At 30.0% G+C, this 17,962-nt stretch overlaps 1 protein-coding gene across 1 annotated transcript in view; it reads left to right on the top strand.

The window, feature by feature from the left end:
- The window catches only part of LOC103576291 (catalase), a 109,017-nt gene extending 92,919 nt beyond the window's left edge, over positions 1–16,098 (top strand). Inside the window, exons 4-7 of the mRNA XM_014439764.2 lie at positions 4,745–5,075; positions 14,243–14,434; positions 15,231–15,467; positions 15,566–16,098. Of these exons, the coding sequence (XP_014295250.1) occupies positions 4,745–5,075; positions 14,243–14,434; positions 15,231–15,467; positions 15,566–15,967 (1,162 nt within the window). The 3' untranslated portion in view covers positions 15,968–16,098. The remainder of the gene's footprint in view (positions 1–4,744; positions 5,076–14,242; positions 14,435–15,230; positions 15,468–15,565) is intronic.
- Positions 16,099–17,962: the final 1,864 nt, after the last annotated feature.

The raw sequence follows: 17,962 nt of genomic DNA, 5'->3' as shown, positions 1-17,962 counted from the left end.
AATACAAATAACTATAATTATATTTATTGCTATAAATCTTATTGTTATGAACTATCATATACGTGCTTTTATAAAGAAACATACATTTGAATTTCAGTGAACCTAATTTGTATTATATGTTGTCCGCAAGAAATTATTATAAAACAATATTTATATGCTGAGCTTCAGGAAAAATTAAATTTAATTTAAAATTAAAAAAAATTTAATTAATAAAAATCAAGCTTTGTTTCAATAATAATTTTTGTAAAGCACATTCAAATTTTCGCGTCAAGTGTATGGGCCCTCCGAAGCTCTTTTAAATAAATTCAAAAATATACGTACCTGTATTACACACACACTGACAGAAAAATCACTAGTTCACTTTTTTGCAATATTACGGACAAAATATAGGTTATGAAATTTGAGATTAATTTTTTTTATTTTCTAAATAAATATAGTTAACGAAAAGCAGAGAGATTTTTACCGATAAATCAAAGTATTTTTTTATATTTGACGTAAAAATCGTGCGTTCACTAATCGTGTCTGTGTGTCAATATTTGTTTTGTTTTTTAAATTATTATATATTACTAGTTTCAACGATAATTAAATTTTACATCAATAAACTACTTTTTTAGAACTTTTTTTCACTATTTTACTATTTTTTTATAGTGCTATTTTTTAAATTCATAAGTTTTCAATTTATAACTATTTTAGTACCGGATTCCACCGCCAGGCGGTGCTTCGCGTGGGAGGTGGGTGCGATCAGGGTATGGGCTCCCTTAGCACATTGCTCTTAAAATATTAATACTTAAGGTCACTTTGACTAGCGCCTGTTCTTATTACTTTTCATCGCAGCTCGTTGTCTTTTTTTTATCTTTTGAATAAAAAAACAATAAAAAAATCAATTTTATCATTATAAAAATATTACTCAACTAAAAAAGTCATAACAATTTGAGTATTATCGATATTGACATTATTTTCACAATAATTTTATGACTCCAAGAATGTACTTGCAAGATCCAATTATAATCTATTATTTATAAAAATGAATATTACATGTTAAATTATCACATGTATTATGAAAAATAGTAGAAAATAGTTTAAGTATAGTATACTGTACAACTAGTGCGGTGAGTTGTCTCGCTTCGTTCGTGCGCTCATGCACTCGTGTCAATAATCGACAAGACCGCACGAATTAAACTTTTTTTTTTTTATTACTAGCGTACATGTTTCGCGCACAAGCACGCGCGTGTCGTTTTTCATATATTTATTTTAATGTATATTTTTGTGTCGTTTGCATATATTTTTTGCTTTCGACCAATCACGTTACGAATAGTTTGGCTTCACATATATTTCATCAAAATTTTATTATACGATTCAACCAATCACGTTACGAATAGTTTGGCTCACATATATTTCATCAAAATTTTATTATAGGATCAATGCAATATGAGTACTATTTTAGTGTCCGGTGTTTTGTTCCCCAAGTAACTTTTTACTGATTCAACTGTTGCCGCGACGTTTTTGAGGGTTGACCCGGAATTATATAAATTTATATAATCATATATGTATATTTATAATTTTATATAAATATATATAATTATATTATTTTTTATATAATCATACGCATTCATACATTCGGTCGAAAAATTTTTCTATAATTATATAAAATTTTATGTAATTGAGTTCTAACAAATTTTATCTTATGACGTTTTCTGAGTGAATATCAAGCTGTGCATGTGTGTGAATCATAATATTTCGTGAAATAATTTAGATACGACCAAATAACGTAAGATTAGTCGGAAAAACTGATTTCATAATGATTTGTAAAATCTTGTAAAGTTTATAAAATTTTTAAATTAACTGTATTCATAAATGTTATAAAGTACACAAATTTTTTTCCAAACTCTTGAAAATAGAATAACAAGGCAACAGTCGGGATGACAGCTAAAAAAGTTTAAAGTTTCAACGAATAAATTTTTATAAATAAATAAGAGATTAAATTAAAAAAATTTTTAGTTAAGTTTAAAAAATTCTAACTTCTCACTATTTTTCAATTTACCAAAAGAAGTGATTATTGCCCCGCTATTAGTGGGTATATCGTTATTGGTCTGTTTACCCTATAAATAACATTACAAATAACATAAATAATCATTTATTAATGTCTTCGATTTTCTCAAATTTATTTGAATTCAAATAAACACAATTAACCTCACCGTTCAAGTGTGTGATTCAGCACAATGGTTAACAGATCAGACTTTGAAACCGAAATTTTTTGTATCGAGCCCATGAGTCGGCGGGAGTGTTTTTTTTTCATCATAATTATTGCATATATAACTTTATAAAGTTATATACAATTATATAAAATTATATATAACTATATAAAATTGGATCAAACCAAAACGCATGTATAATTTTATCTAAGGATTTATATAAAATTTTATATAATTATATATAAATTTTTTTCCCGGGTTGGAAAAATAACTGTAATATAGGAAAAATTCCTATGCAAACATTACAAAAATGTTTTTGTTAACATTGCTGAGATCCTTTAATAAAGTAGGAAATCTCTCAATGTCAACATGGAGAAATTTACTATGTTAGTATAGAAATTATTCCTATGTTAACAAAGTAGAAATTCCCGTATATGTAAAAATGAAATATTTGTAAATTAATGGTTTTAACGTAAGTTATTAAGTAAATCAAAATCAATTAATTGAATTGATGATTATATACTGTCAGAAACACGATGTAATTGACTTTTGCATACACATTTATATTAATTGGACTGATAAAAACATTTGTTTATTAGTAGGTGCTACAAAAAAATTTTAATTAAATTCCAAAAAAAATTTTTTCGAAAACTTTGAAACTCTATTTTTGTATACCTTAAAACCTTCACACATCGCTATTTTATTGCTTTAAGGCCTTAATAATAATGATAACCAAAGTATTTGGTATTTTGTTGGTTTTAGTTTCTTGTGGACTTTTCGTATGCAACATAGCAATTTTTCCTATGTTTACATGAAAATTTCTCTATGTCAACATAATTATTTCTACTACGTCAACGAAGGAATATTTCCTATGTTAACATAGAAATTTTTTCTTTGCCAACCTGGGAAAAATTCCTATGTCAATATAGAAGAAATTACTCTGGTAACATAGGAAACATTCCTATGCTGACATAATTAAAATACCCATGTCAATATAGAAATTTCAGCAATGTTAACAGAGAAATTTTTTTCATGTCCACATGGAAATTTTTCAAATGGTAATAAAGAAGATATTCCTATAATATGTGGGTAAAATTTCTATAAACCATCGTTATTCTCATTTTTTTCTAGTAAGATTTCCTATGTTGATAGAACAAAACTTGCTATATAGCATATGTCGACAAAAGAATTTCCTCTCAGCAAAATTGGAAAAATTCTCATTTGGTTCTCTCCGTGTCGGGCTCGGGCGAAACTTTTTTTCTTGGGTTCTCATAAAACCAAGCAAAAAAAATTTGGGCGTCGGTTGACCCTGTGGGCCAGCCCCAAAATTTCCCGCTGTTTTCGACCTCAAAGAGCTCGAAAACATTAGGGTAGATATATTTTCGAGCTCTTCGAGCTCGAAAATGCTATCACATGCAATTGTTTTTTTACGATCTATTCAAGCTCTAACAAGTTACCTGTTATGCTGAAGTTTGAAAATTTAAGAATCGAAAATCATCAATGAAGCGGTTTTTAAAATTTAGTTCCTGATTATGTTCAGTAAAATAAGTGTATTGAGGCAGAAATCAATGTCAGGGATCAAAATCAAGATTTAAATAAGTTTTGACTCATGTAAGAAACAATAAAATATGAAATATCCGATAAAAATATTAAAAACTACGTTTTATCGATTTTTTTGTTGATAATATGATTTAAACTAAAAACCAAGTTCGATGACATTATATGATCAAAAGAAACCATAAAAAAGATGAGTTGGTATGATATCAGGCACATTTTAGTACGTTATATTATGATTTATCCGGAAAAAATAACATAAAATGTTATTTTTTTAACTTTTCAACGCCGATATCTTTTGAACTAATCAATCGATTTTGATAGTTGACGTGGCAATCGACGCGTTTTACTGAGTACTAGAGCTGATTAGATTTTGAAGTCGATCGTATAAGTCGTTTTTGAGAAATCAATAAAAAACTAAAAAAAAAAATTTTTTTTTTTTCGTAATTCGCAAATATTTTCAAGTCTATTCCATCAAATAATCTGAAATTTTCAGGAAAGTTGATGGTCAACAAGCTCTTTCGATTGCCACTCAGCCATCCAAATCGATTCATTAGTTCAAAACACACACACACACTCGGACATCATTCTGAAAATAGTCAGAATAGCTTCCTAGGACCTAAAAACGTCGACATCTGATGAAAACTCGATTTTCGAAAATCGGGGTGAAAACAATAACTTCCCGAAATTTTTGAAAATCGTCGATTTTCTTAGCGAGAAGTTAAAAATTATACTAAAAGAAAATCGAAAATAGTTTTCAAATGATGGATACATTTCATTAGGATTGCATAGAACTTATAAAAACAATGTTTCGATAACTTCCTATCTCCATTATCATAGCTTAACTGTAAGCATTTTTTTTCCCATAATTTTTATTTCAAAGAGCGTTTGCTTACTCAGTCAAATGAGGACCGAGTCAATTTTGAATTTCAATTAAGTATATAATGCATGAATAAAACTTGAATGATTCCTTGTTTTTTTTTTTTTTTTTATGATAGAGATCCTAGAGGGTTTGCCGTTAAATTTTATACTGAAGAAGGAATATGGGATCTTGTTGGAAACAATACCCCGATATTTTTCATAAAAGATCCATTACTGTTCGCAAGTTTTATCCATACACAAAAAAGAAATCCGGTAACTCATTTAAAGGATATGGATATGTTTTGGGATTTCATTTCACTTCGACCTGAATCAACTCATCAAACTATGATATTATTCAGTGATCGTGGTATTCCTGACGGTTATCGCCACATGAATGGATACGGCTCACATACTTTTAAACTTGTCAATAAGGACAAGGAGTTTGTCTACTGCAAATTTCATTATAAGGTAAGATCTTTTAGGATTTGCATCATACAAATAAATTTTTGATAAAAAGTATTGTGAATAATCCACAAAAACTACACAGAGAGCAAATTATGGTAGCTGTTCCTAAAACGTTTATCAAGTATCAACTAATAGCGTTATAGTAATAATTTCTTAGAATTATGAGACAAACGCTCATTCATGAAAAAAGTTTCTATAACCCCTTGCAGTTTCAGCGCGGCGGTAAAAACACGGTCAATCCACGGTGTTTTTACCGTGAAAACGCGCCTTCAGTGTTCTGACAGTGAAGTGGCGGAGATTCGACGGTGATTTTACGGTTGAACCACGGTGTTTTCTGTGTAGTCACGCGACTATGTTCCGACCATGTCCCCACTGTGATTAATCAACATTTCTACGGTGGCTTAAGGGTGTTTCGAACGTGAGTTCACACACTAAAAAAAAACTTGGTATCATAACAAAAGTCAGGATTACGCAGCTTTTTGTTATGATAACAAAACTATCTTGGTTAACGCAACGAAGTGACATTTGTTGCGGTAGGTAAAGTGAAGTTACAGTTGTAACTAATGATATGTATTGAGGAAAAATTTTTCGAATCCGCGTATAATTTTGTACTTTAATTAGGTGAACAATATCGTTAAGAATTTATCACGAGTTTTTGATTTTTGACATATATTGTGTTGGTTAATTATGGCTAAACCATTAAACGCTATTTATTTTGAAAAATATACCAATATGTTTAAATACCCGTGAAAAAATTTTCTGATATGGACGGTTCATATCAGGCCTGATATGGAAATTGGCCAGATCAGACAATATATGTACATATAAGATTTGATATATTCTGATATGGGCATATCAGACTATATATAGTGAGATTAACATTGTTATCTGGAAAACGAAATTTATAGATTATTTTTCAAAAATTGTATATAACTTTGTAAAGTTGTATATGCAATAATTGTCATTGAAAAAAAAAAAAATCCAGCCGGATCATGGGCTCGAACCCGAGTACTTCTGATTCAAAGTCTGATCTGTTAACCACTCTGCCAAATCATAAACTTGAAATGTAAGGTTGATTATATCTTTTTGGATCAAATTGAACCTAAGAAAATTGAAGACATCAGATAAATGATTTATTTGGTTATTTGTATTATATTCAATTATGTTATTGTTTATAGAGTAACGGGACCATTAACGGCATACTCACCAGTAACGGGGCAAGAACTACTTCGTTTGGTAAAAAAAAAAAAGTTTGAGTTTTTTTAACTTAATTAAACTTTTTTCAATTTAAAATCTCAGATTTTTATACTTAAATTCATTACAAAATTTTGAAATTCTCTCAGATATTTCAAAATTGGTCTCGTTACCTTATTAAAAAAACTTTTCAACAAAGTTTGTATACTTTATAATATTTATAAATACGGTAAATTAAAATATTTAACAGACTTCATAAGATTTTATGAATCATTATAAAATTCGTTTTTCCGAACAATGTTACGTTACTTGGTCATTTCTAAATTATTTTACCAAACGTATGTGTACGGGAAACTTGAAAAAACTAGTATATGTGCCCATATCAGGGCATATCAACCCATATTAAACCTAATCGAGATTTTTTTTCACAAGCATATTAAAATATATATACCCTTATCAGGTCATATCGAGAAATATAAAAAAAATTATATACAAGCATATCAAGTCAGATCAAGACATATCAAATATGATATCGACATATCAAGTTGATATGGACATATCAAGTTGATATGGACATATCAAGTTGATATGGCTTGATATGGCCAATTTTCATATCAGACTATATCAAAAATTATATATGGGCATATCAGATCATATCGGGTCAGATATGGACACATCAAATTTTTTAATATGACCATGTCAGGTCATATAAGACTTGATCAGAAAATTTTTTCACGGGTAGCTAAAGGCGGGTGCCTTGAAGCTATGATTTTCTTGACTTGAGCAAATATATCGAGAAGCGATAATATCTTAGATGAAGTAAAATTTTCTCGGGTCAAGAAATTTTTCTTATCTTAGGAATTTCTTATTAATTGATCGGTCACTTAATCCCCAGCTTCTCAGCAAATTAAACATTCTTTCATTGTTCATTTTAAATTGTAATTGTAATTAAACTTGGATAACTACACATTCAATAAATTATACTTTTATAACTTCCTTTTTACTTCTTAAATAAATAAATAACTTGGTAACCAGGAATATTAAATTTTTATAAAACCTAATTTATAGTTGGATTAGCGGGACTTTGCGTTTCGGATATCTTCGGTTTTTATCCACACCATCTAAATTTAATACCTAAGACATTGTGCCTTGATGGTGGGGGTGAAACCGAAGCGCAGTCTCGCTAATCAAACTATAATATTTAGCTCAACGCATGTCATTTGTTACAACGGCAACTTCATTTAACTCACCACAACAAATGTTACTTCATTGCGTTGACCAAGATGGATTTGCTATCTTAACAAATAAATGCGTAATCTTGACTTTTGTTAAGATAGCAAGTTTTTTTTTCCGTGCAGTATTCCGACGATGAATTTTTAGTGTTCTCATGGTGGCTTCACAGTGGTTTGTAGTAATTTCCATGGTGAGATCATAGTGGTTTTACGGTAGCTGCATAGGATTTTCGCGTCGATTCTTTATCGTTTTCACTGTGATAGTTTGGTATTTCCTCATTGTTTTCACTATGATTTCCTAGTTTCTTCACCATCGATATATTTTCTTTTTAGAGTTTCCGAACCTCTGTCGTCGTGTATTGTTAAATTATTAAAATGAACAGAGCTTATCATCTTAAGTTATCTGATCAAGATAAGTACACAGAAAAAAGGAATTTCTTGGCGCAAGAAAGTTGCCCTAAGAAAATTTTTGCATAATGAATTGAAAACAAAAATTTTCTTGGGGCGAGGAAGAATTTTCTTAATTCAAGAAAAATTTTTTTTAGGTACAAACAAAATGTTTGTTTTTCAAAAATTTTTCTAGTCCCAAACTTAATTTTGTTTTTATTCTATAATGCAAAATCTTATGTAATTTAATGCTAGCAAATTTCATTTAATAGCAAGTTCTGAGTAAATATGTTGAGCAGGTGTGTGAATCATTATATTCTATAATATACTGTAGATACGACTAAATAACGTAACATTATTCGAAAAAAATGATTGTACAAACCCTTATTAAACGAAACGATTTGAAACGATTAGGAAAAATCTGGGTCGGTTGGCCCTGCGGGCCAGCCCCAAAACTTCCCGCTGTTTTCGAGCTAAAGGAGCTTGAAAACATCACCATGAATATATTTTTGAGCTCTTCCAGCAATTTTTTATCATTTTTTGCTATTATTTTTTTATAAGATCTTCAAGCTCTAACAAGTTAGGTTTGATGCTAGAGTTGAAAAAGTTAAGAATCAAAAACCATTAACGAGGAAGCGGCTTTTAAATTTTTATTCCCGATTATGTTCTATGAAATAAACGTATTGAGGCAGACATCAATGTCAGTGATCATAATTGAGATTTAACTGAGTTTTGACTCAGGTGACAGCAATAATATATGAAATATCCTAGAAAGATATTAAAAACTGAGTTTTTTCAATTTCTTGTTGACAATATGATTAAATCTAAAGAACAAGTTAGATGACATTATATGATGATCGAAAGAGACTATACAGAAAAAGAGTTTGTATGATTTCAGAAACATTTTAGCACATTATATTTTAATTTATCCAGAAAAAATAACATTTTATGTTATCTTTTTAACTTTCAAGCGCCAATATCTTTCGAACTAATTAATCGATTTTGACGTTTAAGGTGGCAATCGGCGCATTTTCTTGAATTCTGAAGCTGATTAAACGAGCATGGCGGGATAAGTATGGGGTAGCGGCCCCAGCGGTAATTTCAACTTCCAATTTTTGTATATGATGGTCGTATGGAGTACAACTTCCCTGTAAAATATTACTCAAAAATATGCATTAGTTTTCGAGAAAATCAAAAAAATATTTTTTGCAAAAAAATTTTTTTTCGTTCATAGTTACAAATATATCGATGTCCATAATATTATATGTCGTACATAACTTAGAGAGACAACATATCATGATATTTTTGTCAAAAAATCTCGAGATAATTATTAAAAAAATTTTTTTTTAATTTTTGAAAAATTCATTTCATGCTTTCTAAGCATGATACACCTACAAAATATTCACTGAAAAACACCTTGATCGTATTCTGCAACATGTATTTAGATCTAAATTTTTACCTGAGAAAAGGTTTTTTCTCGCTAGTAAGAAAATATTCTTAAAAGCAAAATATTCTTGAAAGCAAATTTTTTTTCGTTAATAGCTAAAAATATATCAATGTCCATGATATATATTGTACATATCTTAGAGAGACAACTTATCATGATATTTTTGTTAAAAAATCTCGAGATAATTATTAAAAAAAAAATTTTTTTTAATTTTTGAAAAATGAAATTCATGCTTTCTAAGCATGATACACCTACGAAATTTTCACTAAAAAACACCTTCAACATAACCTACAACATACCGGCTGGCCAATTTCAAAACACAGTCATTGACAAATTTTTCAAAATCGATTTTTTAGTATTTTAAGTTCCAGTAGAGCCTCGTGAACTTGATTCAATGCATATTTCAAAAATTTTTCTTTTGTCAGTTACTGTGTTTTGAAATTGGGCAGCCGATTTAATTGGAATATGAAAACCCAGAGAGGAAAGTACGACGGGCCCAGGCTTGGCCTAAGCTTGTAAGCCAGCCTTGGTAGGACTTTGGAATGATAACATGGGGCTAGACTTGGTTGCTAAACTTGGCCCATGCTTGGTTGCCAGTCCTGGCCCAGACTTTGTTACCAGACATTGCCCATGCATCAAGAAAATGGATAAATTTAATTTAAAAAAAAATTTTATTGTTATTAAGCTCGTAGATTTTATGATCATTAACGTCTAAATTATTTCAAGGAAGTAAATGATGTGAAAAAAACTCGGTGAAAAATCTGCTGGGCTCCGGGCGCGAACTCCCGTCCTTCTGATTGCTGGGTCCAAACGATAGCTACTGGACGAACCTACTAATGTTGAACTGATACATTAATATGATCTACTATTTAAACCATAGGTATAGCCAAACTTGGGTAATCCTACCTTAGCCCAAATCTGGGTTGCCATTGGACGGCCAAGGCAGGGGCACCAAGTCTTGGCCCAAGCCCGGGTAATCATTATTACCGCCTGGACTTAGTATCCAATCTGAGCCAAGCATGGGTCAATATAGGTGTGCTAGTACTAGGTTCCCCGGTACTGGGAAAGTAGGGCCCCATCGTTTAACTCTGGCAGCTCCTGCATGGGAAAGTGAGAAAAGAAATATAAAAATTAAAAAAGAATTTATAAATACATTTGCGTGAATTAATTTTTTTTTCAATGACTAGAAAATTTTCCGCATTTAGACAATAATTAAACAACAAAAATCACTCTTTTATTGAAAATTTTTTTTTGTTTAAAAAATCTATTAAAAAAAAAAAATATGATGTCAGTTATTGAACAGGATATTGATGACGAATAATTAATATTTTTTGTTAGTTTCATAGGTTAAAAAAAAAAAAACAAAAAGAAAACAAACATGTCACGTAACGATTCAAATTATTTAATTTTAATTAGTTTTAAGTTAAATACTTTAATTCTATATTTGAATTTGAATCGTTGCGCGGGCATTCCGCCATTTCGCCGATGAGACGGCAGTCCGTACACGGTGCTAGCGCATGCGCATAAAGTATGAGAGAGCACGTGTGTGGATTTATTTATTTTTATAATTTGAAAATACAAACGGTTGATGTTTGTTAATTTTAATTAATTGTTTATAATTTTGAGACAGTTGGGATGCATAATCCAGCGTAGCATTATGCCCCAACGACTGTTTAAGGTATTATTTGATTGAAACTTGTCATCCGACTAAGGATGTCAGTTAGTCGAAAATTGACCGCCGGGTAAAAATATGAATAAGTTGTAAATAAATAGTTCATATATTTAATTAATTAATTATGTATCATTCAGATGTCCAGAAATTGTTTTTATATTTTATATTTTTAATTTAAGTAAGGCCCAGGGCTGACAAAAGTAATTATAATAGAAATTAAGGGCGACGGTGGTGCCACGTGTGCGACGACCAACAGGTGGAGGTTTGGATAATTAAGTTAGAAAGATACGGACTAGCACTGTGTGTAGACGCTGTGTGGTACAACGCAGTTATTACGTTATATTTTTTGCGATAAAGTTTTTTTTTTTTGTTCAAATAAGTGGATTATAAGTAAAGTTCACCGGGTGAATTTAGTTGAAATTTACATCAGCATATATATCATTTTTTTTGTCATTGAAAACCGTGAATTTCGAGTAAGTACTTTGAATTCCTTTCACGGCATTTATTTTTCATGTGATAACCTTCCCCCGGTAGTTGTTGGTCGCCGCGGTGAGGAAAGTTAATTAATTTATAATTGATATTGGATGATACATGATTTCTATTGTTTATAATTATCTTTAATTATTATTATCATTTATTATATTATTGGTGGTTTTACTCTGATATTATTGCATATATATATATATATATATATATATATATATATATATATATATATATATATATGAGTTGAGTGCAGCGTTGGAAAGCGTTGCCGGTATACCTATATATACACGTATAGTATATATAGCTATAGAGAGCATTCAGTACTTGAGTAAATTCCTCAAGTACTGATGTCAGCACTCGGGTGAAAAATTCCCGAATTATTATAATTATTATTTTTATCTGAAGTATCTGTACGATATTACCAATTATTATTTATATTTTGTTATGCCTTGGGAGAAAGGTTCAATTTCTTTTTAAAATAACTTGCTCAAATTTTAATGTTTAAATTATAGTCACTTTTAATTGTTTATTTTATAACGTAAAGTTGCACTTCAACTTGAAAATTTATTAGTATCTGTTAAGTTTTAATTAAATTGATGGTAATTATTCTGGGCTTAATTCTCTAACATAATATTAAAATAAGATCTTTAATTACAATTCTATAATTAATTCTTAGAGGTTTTCTGTAACTAGAAATGCATAACACTTCGTAGTATATTCTATGAGTTTCATTCAGTAACTGACTAAAAAGGTGTTACAGTAAGTACATTGCAATTTTAAGTATCATTACGCCATGGGAATAAACTGGTAATGTGGTGTGCTCTGCCCAGACGCTGGCGTATGAACATCACCGTCAGCAATTTTAAAAGATAACATTAAAAGAATAATTAAAAAATCTACAGAGGCACAACAATCTATTATTATTTAAAATAATTAAGTAACTTTATATTCTATGATTTATTTATTTGTGTACCCCAGTGGTCTAAATTTATTATTGATATTTTTATACTAAAATCCTAATTCAACTTCATATTTTATAAATCATAAATTGGTTTAATAGTGAGGAATTGATTTTTTTTTTTTACTGTGAGTGAGGATAACTTCCGTGTCTTTCTCCCTCTCACCAGTGCTGAGAGAGTAAAATAAAGTAAAGGGATTATTATTATTTATTATATTGGACGTATTAATTGTATATTATATTATATTATTATATATATATTATTATATTATATATATATATTATTATTAAGTATATATATTATTATATTAGTTTCTTTTTTTATAATCACCGAGTATTATTTTTGTTCTAAGTTTATCTGGAATTAAATATTGTGTAAAATATTATTAAAATCTATAGTGTTCATATAAATTAAAAACTCGGAAACCAACAGCTGTCGGGTAAAATTTAATATTTATTTTCCCTGGATCTTTTCCTACTGCTTTATTTCATTTTTCTGATCTTATTTATTATTTGTAATATCATTATTTATTATATTTACTATTTTTCTTTTTTTTTATTATTATTCATTTTATTTTTCTCAATTGTTTGTCCGCTTTGTCACGAGTCACTTGCTCGTATTTTCCCTTGTAAATTTCCCCCCCTGAATTATTTTTGTCCGTTTTGTGTAAAAACGGTCTGGCGCCTGCGTGCACTAACCCAGCCTGAGGAGCTGGTTCAGGCACACCAAGAATTTATTATTTATGATTTTATTATTGTTTTAAACTTATTATTTATTTTAATTTGAGGGAAATATTTAAAATCATTTATTAATATTTATTATTATTTATTTATTACGCGTGGGTGACCGCATACGATATATTGAGGGATTTCGCGTCTCCGTCGCGAAAAATTCGGTAGATATACGTTATGAACAATATTTTATTGTTAACGCTATTCTGTTCGAAATAAATTTAAAATAAATATTACTCAAAAACTTTCAATGATATAATGATTTTTAAGAATATTTTTTTACTCGTGAGAAAACACCTTTCCACCCAGGTAAAAATTTAGATCTAAACATATTTAGTCGATTATGATCAAGATGTTTTTCAGTGAGAATTTTGTAGGTGTATCATGCTTAGAAAGCATGAAATTAATTTTTCAAAAATTAAAAAAATTTTTTTTTAATAATTATCTCAAAATTTTTTGATAAAAATATCATGATACGTTATCTCTCTAAGTTATGTACGACGTATATTATGGACATCGATCTATTTGTAACTATGAACGAAAAAAAATTTTTTTTCGCAATAAATATTTTTTTGATTTTCTCGAAAACTAATGCATATTTTTAAGTAATATTTTACAGGGAAGTTGTACTCCGTATGACCATCATACACAAAAATTGGAAGTTAAAATAACCGCTGGGGCCCCTACCCCATGCTTATCCCGTCATGCTCTTTATTGATTGTACACGCAGATAAATTTTTAGTAAAAACTATTTAAAAAGTTTGGTGCTGTGAGGATGTGTAATAAATATTAAAACTTTTGTCATGCACATTGTAAAATATACTATTCGATAACATGTTAATGAAGTGCAATTTCTACTAACAACATAGTAAAAATTTATTTACTGACTAAATGTCCTTACAGTACTAAATTCTATGGGTAATTTTTACTCAAAAATTATCTGCGTGTAACATCATTATGAACTTTCGTTGAAGACAATCAACGTACATTCAATTAATCGTATTTTTCAATTTTTTCATTACATGTATATCGTTACTAATACATTTAATACTTACTTGTCAGACCGATCAAGGTATCAAAAATATCGTTGCTGAAAAAGCTGCAGAAATAAGTTCACAAGATCCAGATTACAGTATCAGAGATTTGTACAATGCGATTGCAAAAAAAAATTTTCCTTCATGGACATTCTATATCCAAGTAATGACCCAGCAACAGGCTGATAAATTACAATGGAATCCGTTTGATTTAACTAAGGTAATCATGGAGTTTATTTTATTGATACTTCTACCCTAGTAACATTACCTTAAGCAAGTTACTTGACAAATATCCTTCAGCAAATTTCTATCAGAAGATTTTAACAAGACTTGAAGAAGAAATTTCATAGGTATACTTGTCAGAGATTCCATCACAAGTCTTGTTTAAAATTCTTCTTAAAGACTTATAGAAATCTGTAGAAACAGTCTGCGGTACTTCTTAAGATATCGGGTTTCTTTATTCCCAAGTCATTTAAAGCTCAAACGCAGAACCGATAGTAAGCCCAGTGCTCTTCATTTTAATTTAAAGTGTTACAAATTAATAATATTATCACCCGATGAAATTATATCGAAGATTGAGTGGGCGCCACTGAATTTACTATGCTAATCCTAAATAGAAGGTGCACGAATGAACGAAGTAGATAACCATGTCTAGGTATCTTAAGCAATGCTGCAGCACATTTGAGGTGACCCCGGCGGATCCGAATTACGGTGTTTTACGGTAAATGTGCGGTATTTTCAGCAAAAATACGGTTTTTTCACCTTAAATTTGCAGTAAGAGAACGGTAATTTACTGTAAAACTCGGAACGTACTGATAAACCCTGTTAAACAAGTAATACTACAGATTTACTCAACGTATCTTATGAAAGTATCTCACTTCGGATTTGTCCAAGACTGATGACACAGACTTGAGAAGATTGACGATACAGATTTACCTAAGATTTCCTTAAGAATGCTACTAGGTATATAATATGAATGTTTATATAAAACTGAAATGCATGTAATTGTAAAATAGGTATGGCCTCACAAAGAGTATCCTCTTATTCCTGTTGGAAAGCTAGTATTAGATAAAAATCCAACAAATTATTTCGCTGATGTCGAACAAATGGCCTTTGATCCTGCACACATGGTACCAGGTATCGAGCCAAGCCCAGATAAAATGCTTCAAGGTCGTCTATTTGCTTATGGAGACACTCACAGACATCGTCTTGGACCGAATCACCTTCAAATTCCTGTAAATTGTCCTTACAAAGTAATAAAAATTCCATACAAATTATATATACGTTTTTTCTATTTCTTTTTTAAAGTAATTAATAATTTTTTATCATACAATTATTACTTCTCTTGTAGACTATCTCAACGATGAACTATCAGCGTGATGGCTTGATGACGATGCACAATCAGAATGGAGCTCCGAACTATTATCCTAATAGCTTCAAGGGACCTGAAGTATGTCCTGCAGTAAAGTCGCTACCCTTTAGTGTATTTAGTGATGTTGATCGCTACGAGCCTGTTGATGAAGATGATTTTAGCCAAGTTACTAATTTTTGGCAAAAAGTACTTGATACAAACGCTAAGACTCGACTTGTCAATAATATGGTTGCAAGCCTTTCAGGAGCTTCAACTTTTATCATCGAACGCGCTGTTAGAAATTTTTCTCAAGTCGATGTTCATCTCGGCCAGCAATTAACAGAAGGATTGCGAAAGGCGGGAAAAATAATTAATATTTCTGGAAAGGGTGCAAACTTATAAATTATTTGATTGTTTTGAGATATGATTTCATACATCATCAATATTTTTGATATAATTCACACTTATTGTCATACAAATTTTCATATACATGCATGTAATTATACAAATAAAATAATGCACTCGTTGTTGAATTAACGCATAATTAATACTGAATATTACCAATCTGCTTAAACTTTCTGAAAGTTTATAAAAATTTACATCAAGACTCTTTCTTGGCATGCTATATCGGTTTTAATTACATCTAACTTTTATCTGTGTCTATTTTATCTTCTGATAGTTTTATCTTTTGATACTTTTTATTGTTTATAAACAATAATAGTTATTTGTTATGAAGAAAAAAATAAAAAAGCACTTGTTCATTGTATTAAAATATTTTATCTAAGATTAATGAGTAATAGATCGACTTAATGCCAGATCGAAATTATTCCTCAATTATTTGTCTTTGAACACTAGGCTGCAATTTAACCCAATTAAGTGTAATTAAAATAAGAGTAGAGATGATTTAACGTGAGTAAACTTGTCGAAAAAATAATTTTGATCGTAAGGCACATACAGCACGTCGTGCTTGAGGTGCATAATACAAAAAGTCAAAAACAAACTTACAGTCTAAATTTCACAAAAACGTCAGCATCCTAGCAGATCCGAATTACGGAAAATTACCGCAGTTTACCGTAAATAACCTCAAATTACAGTAATTTACTGTATTCAAAAGAATTGCCGTAATTGACCGCAAAATACCGTATGATCCGGCAAATTTGCGGTAAAATTGCGGCAATTCACCCTAAAATTTGCGACAACACTGCGGTATTTTGCGGAAAATATGCCGTGAAATTGCGGGGTTTTATCTCAATTTACCGTAATTTACGGGATTCAGAAGAATTACCTTAAAAAATACATTTTACCGTAAAGTGCGGCAATTTACAGCAAACTGTCGTAATTTGCCTAAATTACGATAATTTACTGTACATTACGGCAAATTGCCGTAAATTGCAGTGAATTACGGTATTTTGCAGTAAATAACGGTATTTTGCGGTAAAGTACGTTAATTTACGGTAATCCGGATCCACTAAAGCATAAAACGAATTCTTTAAAAAAACCTGACAATTACTATAAATCTAAGAAGACTTGCAAAAAATTTATGTGTAGAAAATTAAGACATAATTAATAACATGTAGTGAGTATCACCTGAAAAATGAATCATACATGACCATGTATGAATGCTCCATGCATGGCCATGTATGAAAATTGGCCAGATATGGCAATATGTGACCATGTATGGCCATGTATGACTATACTCAGCTCGATACGGCCATATATGACTTGATATGACTATGTATATAAATTTTAACTAAATTAAAAAAAATTTGTTTAATATTTTTTTTTAAATTATTTTTATTATTTAGATATGCGAATAATTGAATTCCTAATCGAAATGAAAATTTTTAATTCAGAGAAAAAACTCTAGACTTATTAATGACCGCACCCGCTTTAGTAGGATTCGAACCCGGGACCTTCCATACGAGAGACCGACGCTTTGACGACTAGGCTATGCGTCCGATAGTTACAACGAAGTTTAATTGTGCTTTGTAAGGTTCAAAGAATATAATCACTTTTGAAAAAGCGAAATATAATCATCAATATGCTGTTAGTGATATCAAAAAAATTTCCTTTTTTTTTACACTACACATCCTGTTTGTAAGTAATTTTAATAGTCAGTTCATGGAGCATATCGAGGGTTTTCTGACACAACCTCGTATCTCAAAAACTACTACTTTTCAGGAGAGACAAAAAACGTTTTATAATGAAATTCTTGCTTTTTTTTTATTAATTTCTTTTACAAACATAAAAACGATATAATATATAGTTTTTAGATTTGTAACAAGAATTAATAAAAAAAAGCGAGAAGTTCATTATAAAACGTTTTTTTGTCTCTCCTGAAAAATAGCAGTTTTTGAGATACGAGGTTGCGTCAGAAAACCCTCGATATATGGCCAT

Source organism: Microplitis demolitor, chromosome 1 (genome assembly GCF_026212275.2).
Source record: "Microplitis demolitor isolate Queensland-Clemson2020A chromosome 1, iyMicDemo2.1a, whole genome shotgun sequence".
NCBI classification, from domain to species: Eukaryota; Metazoa; Arthropoda; class Insecta; order Hymenoptera; family Braconidae; genus Microplitis; species Microplitis demolitor.
Note: the sequence above shows the minus strand (reverse complement) of the source record. Positions and strands in the feature narration are given on the sequence as shown.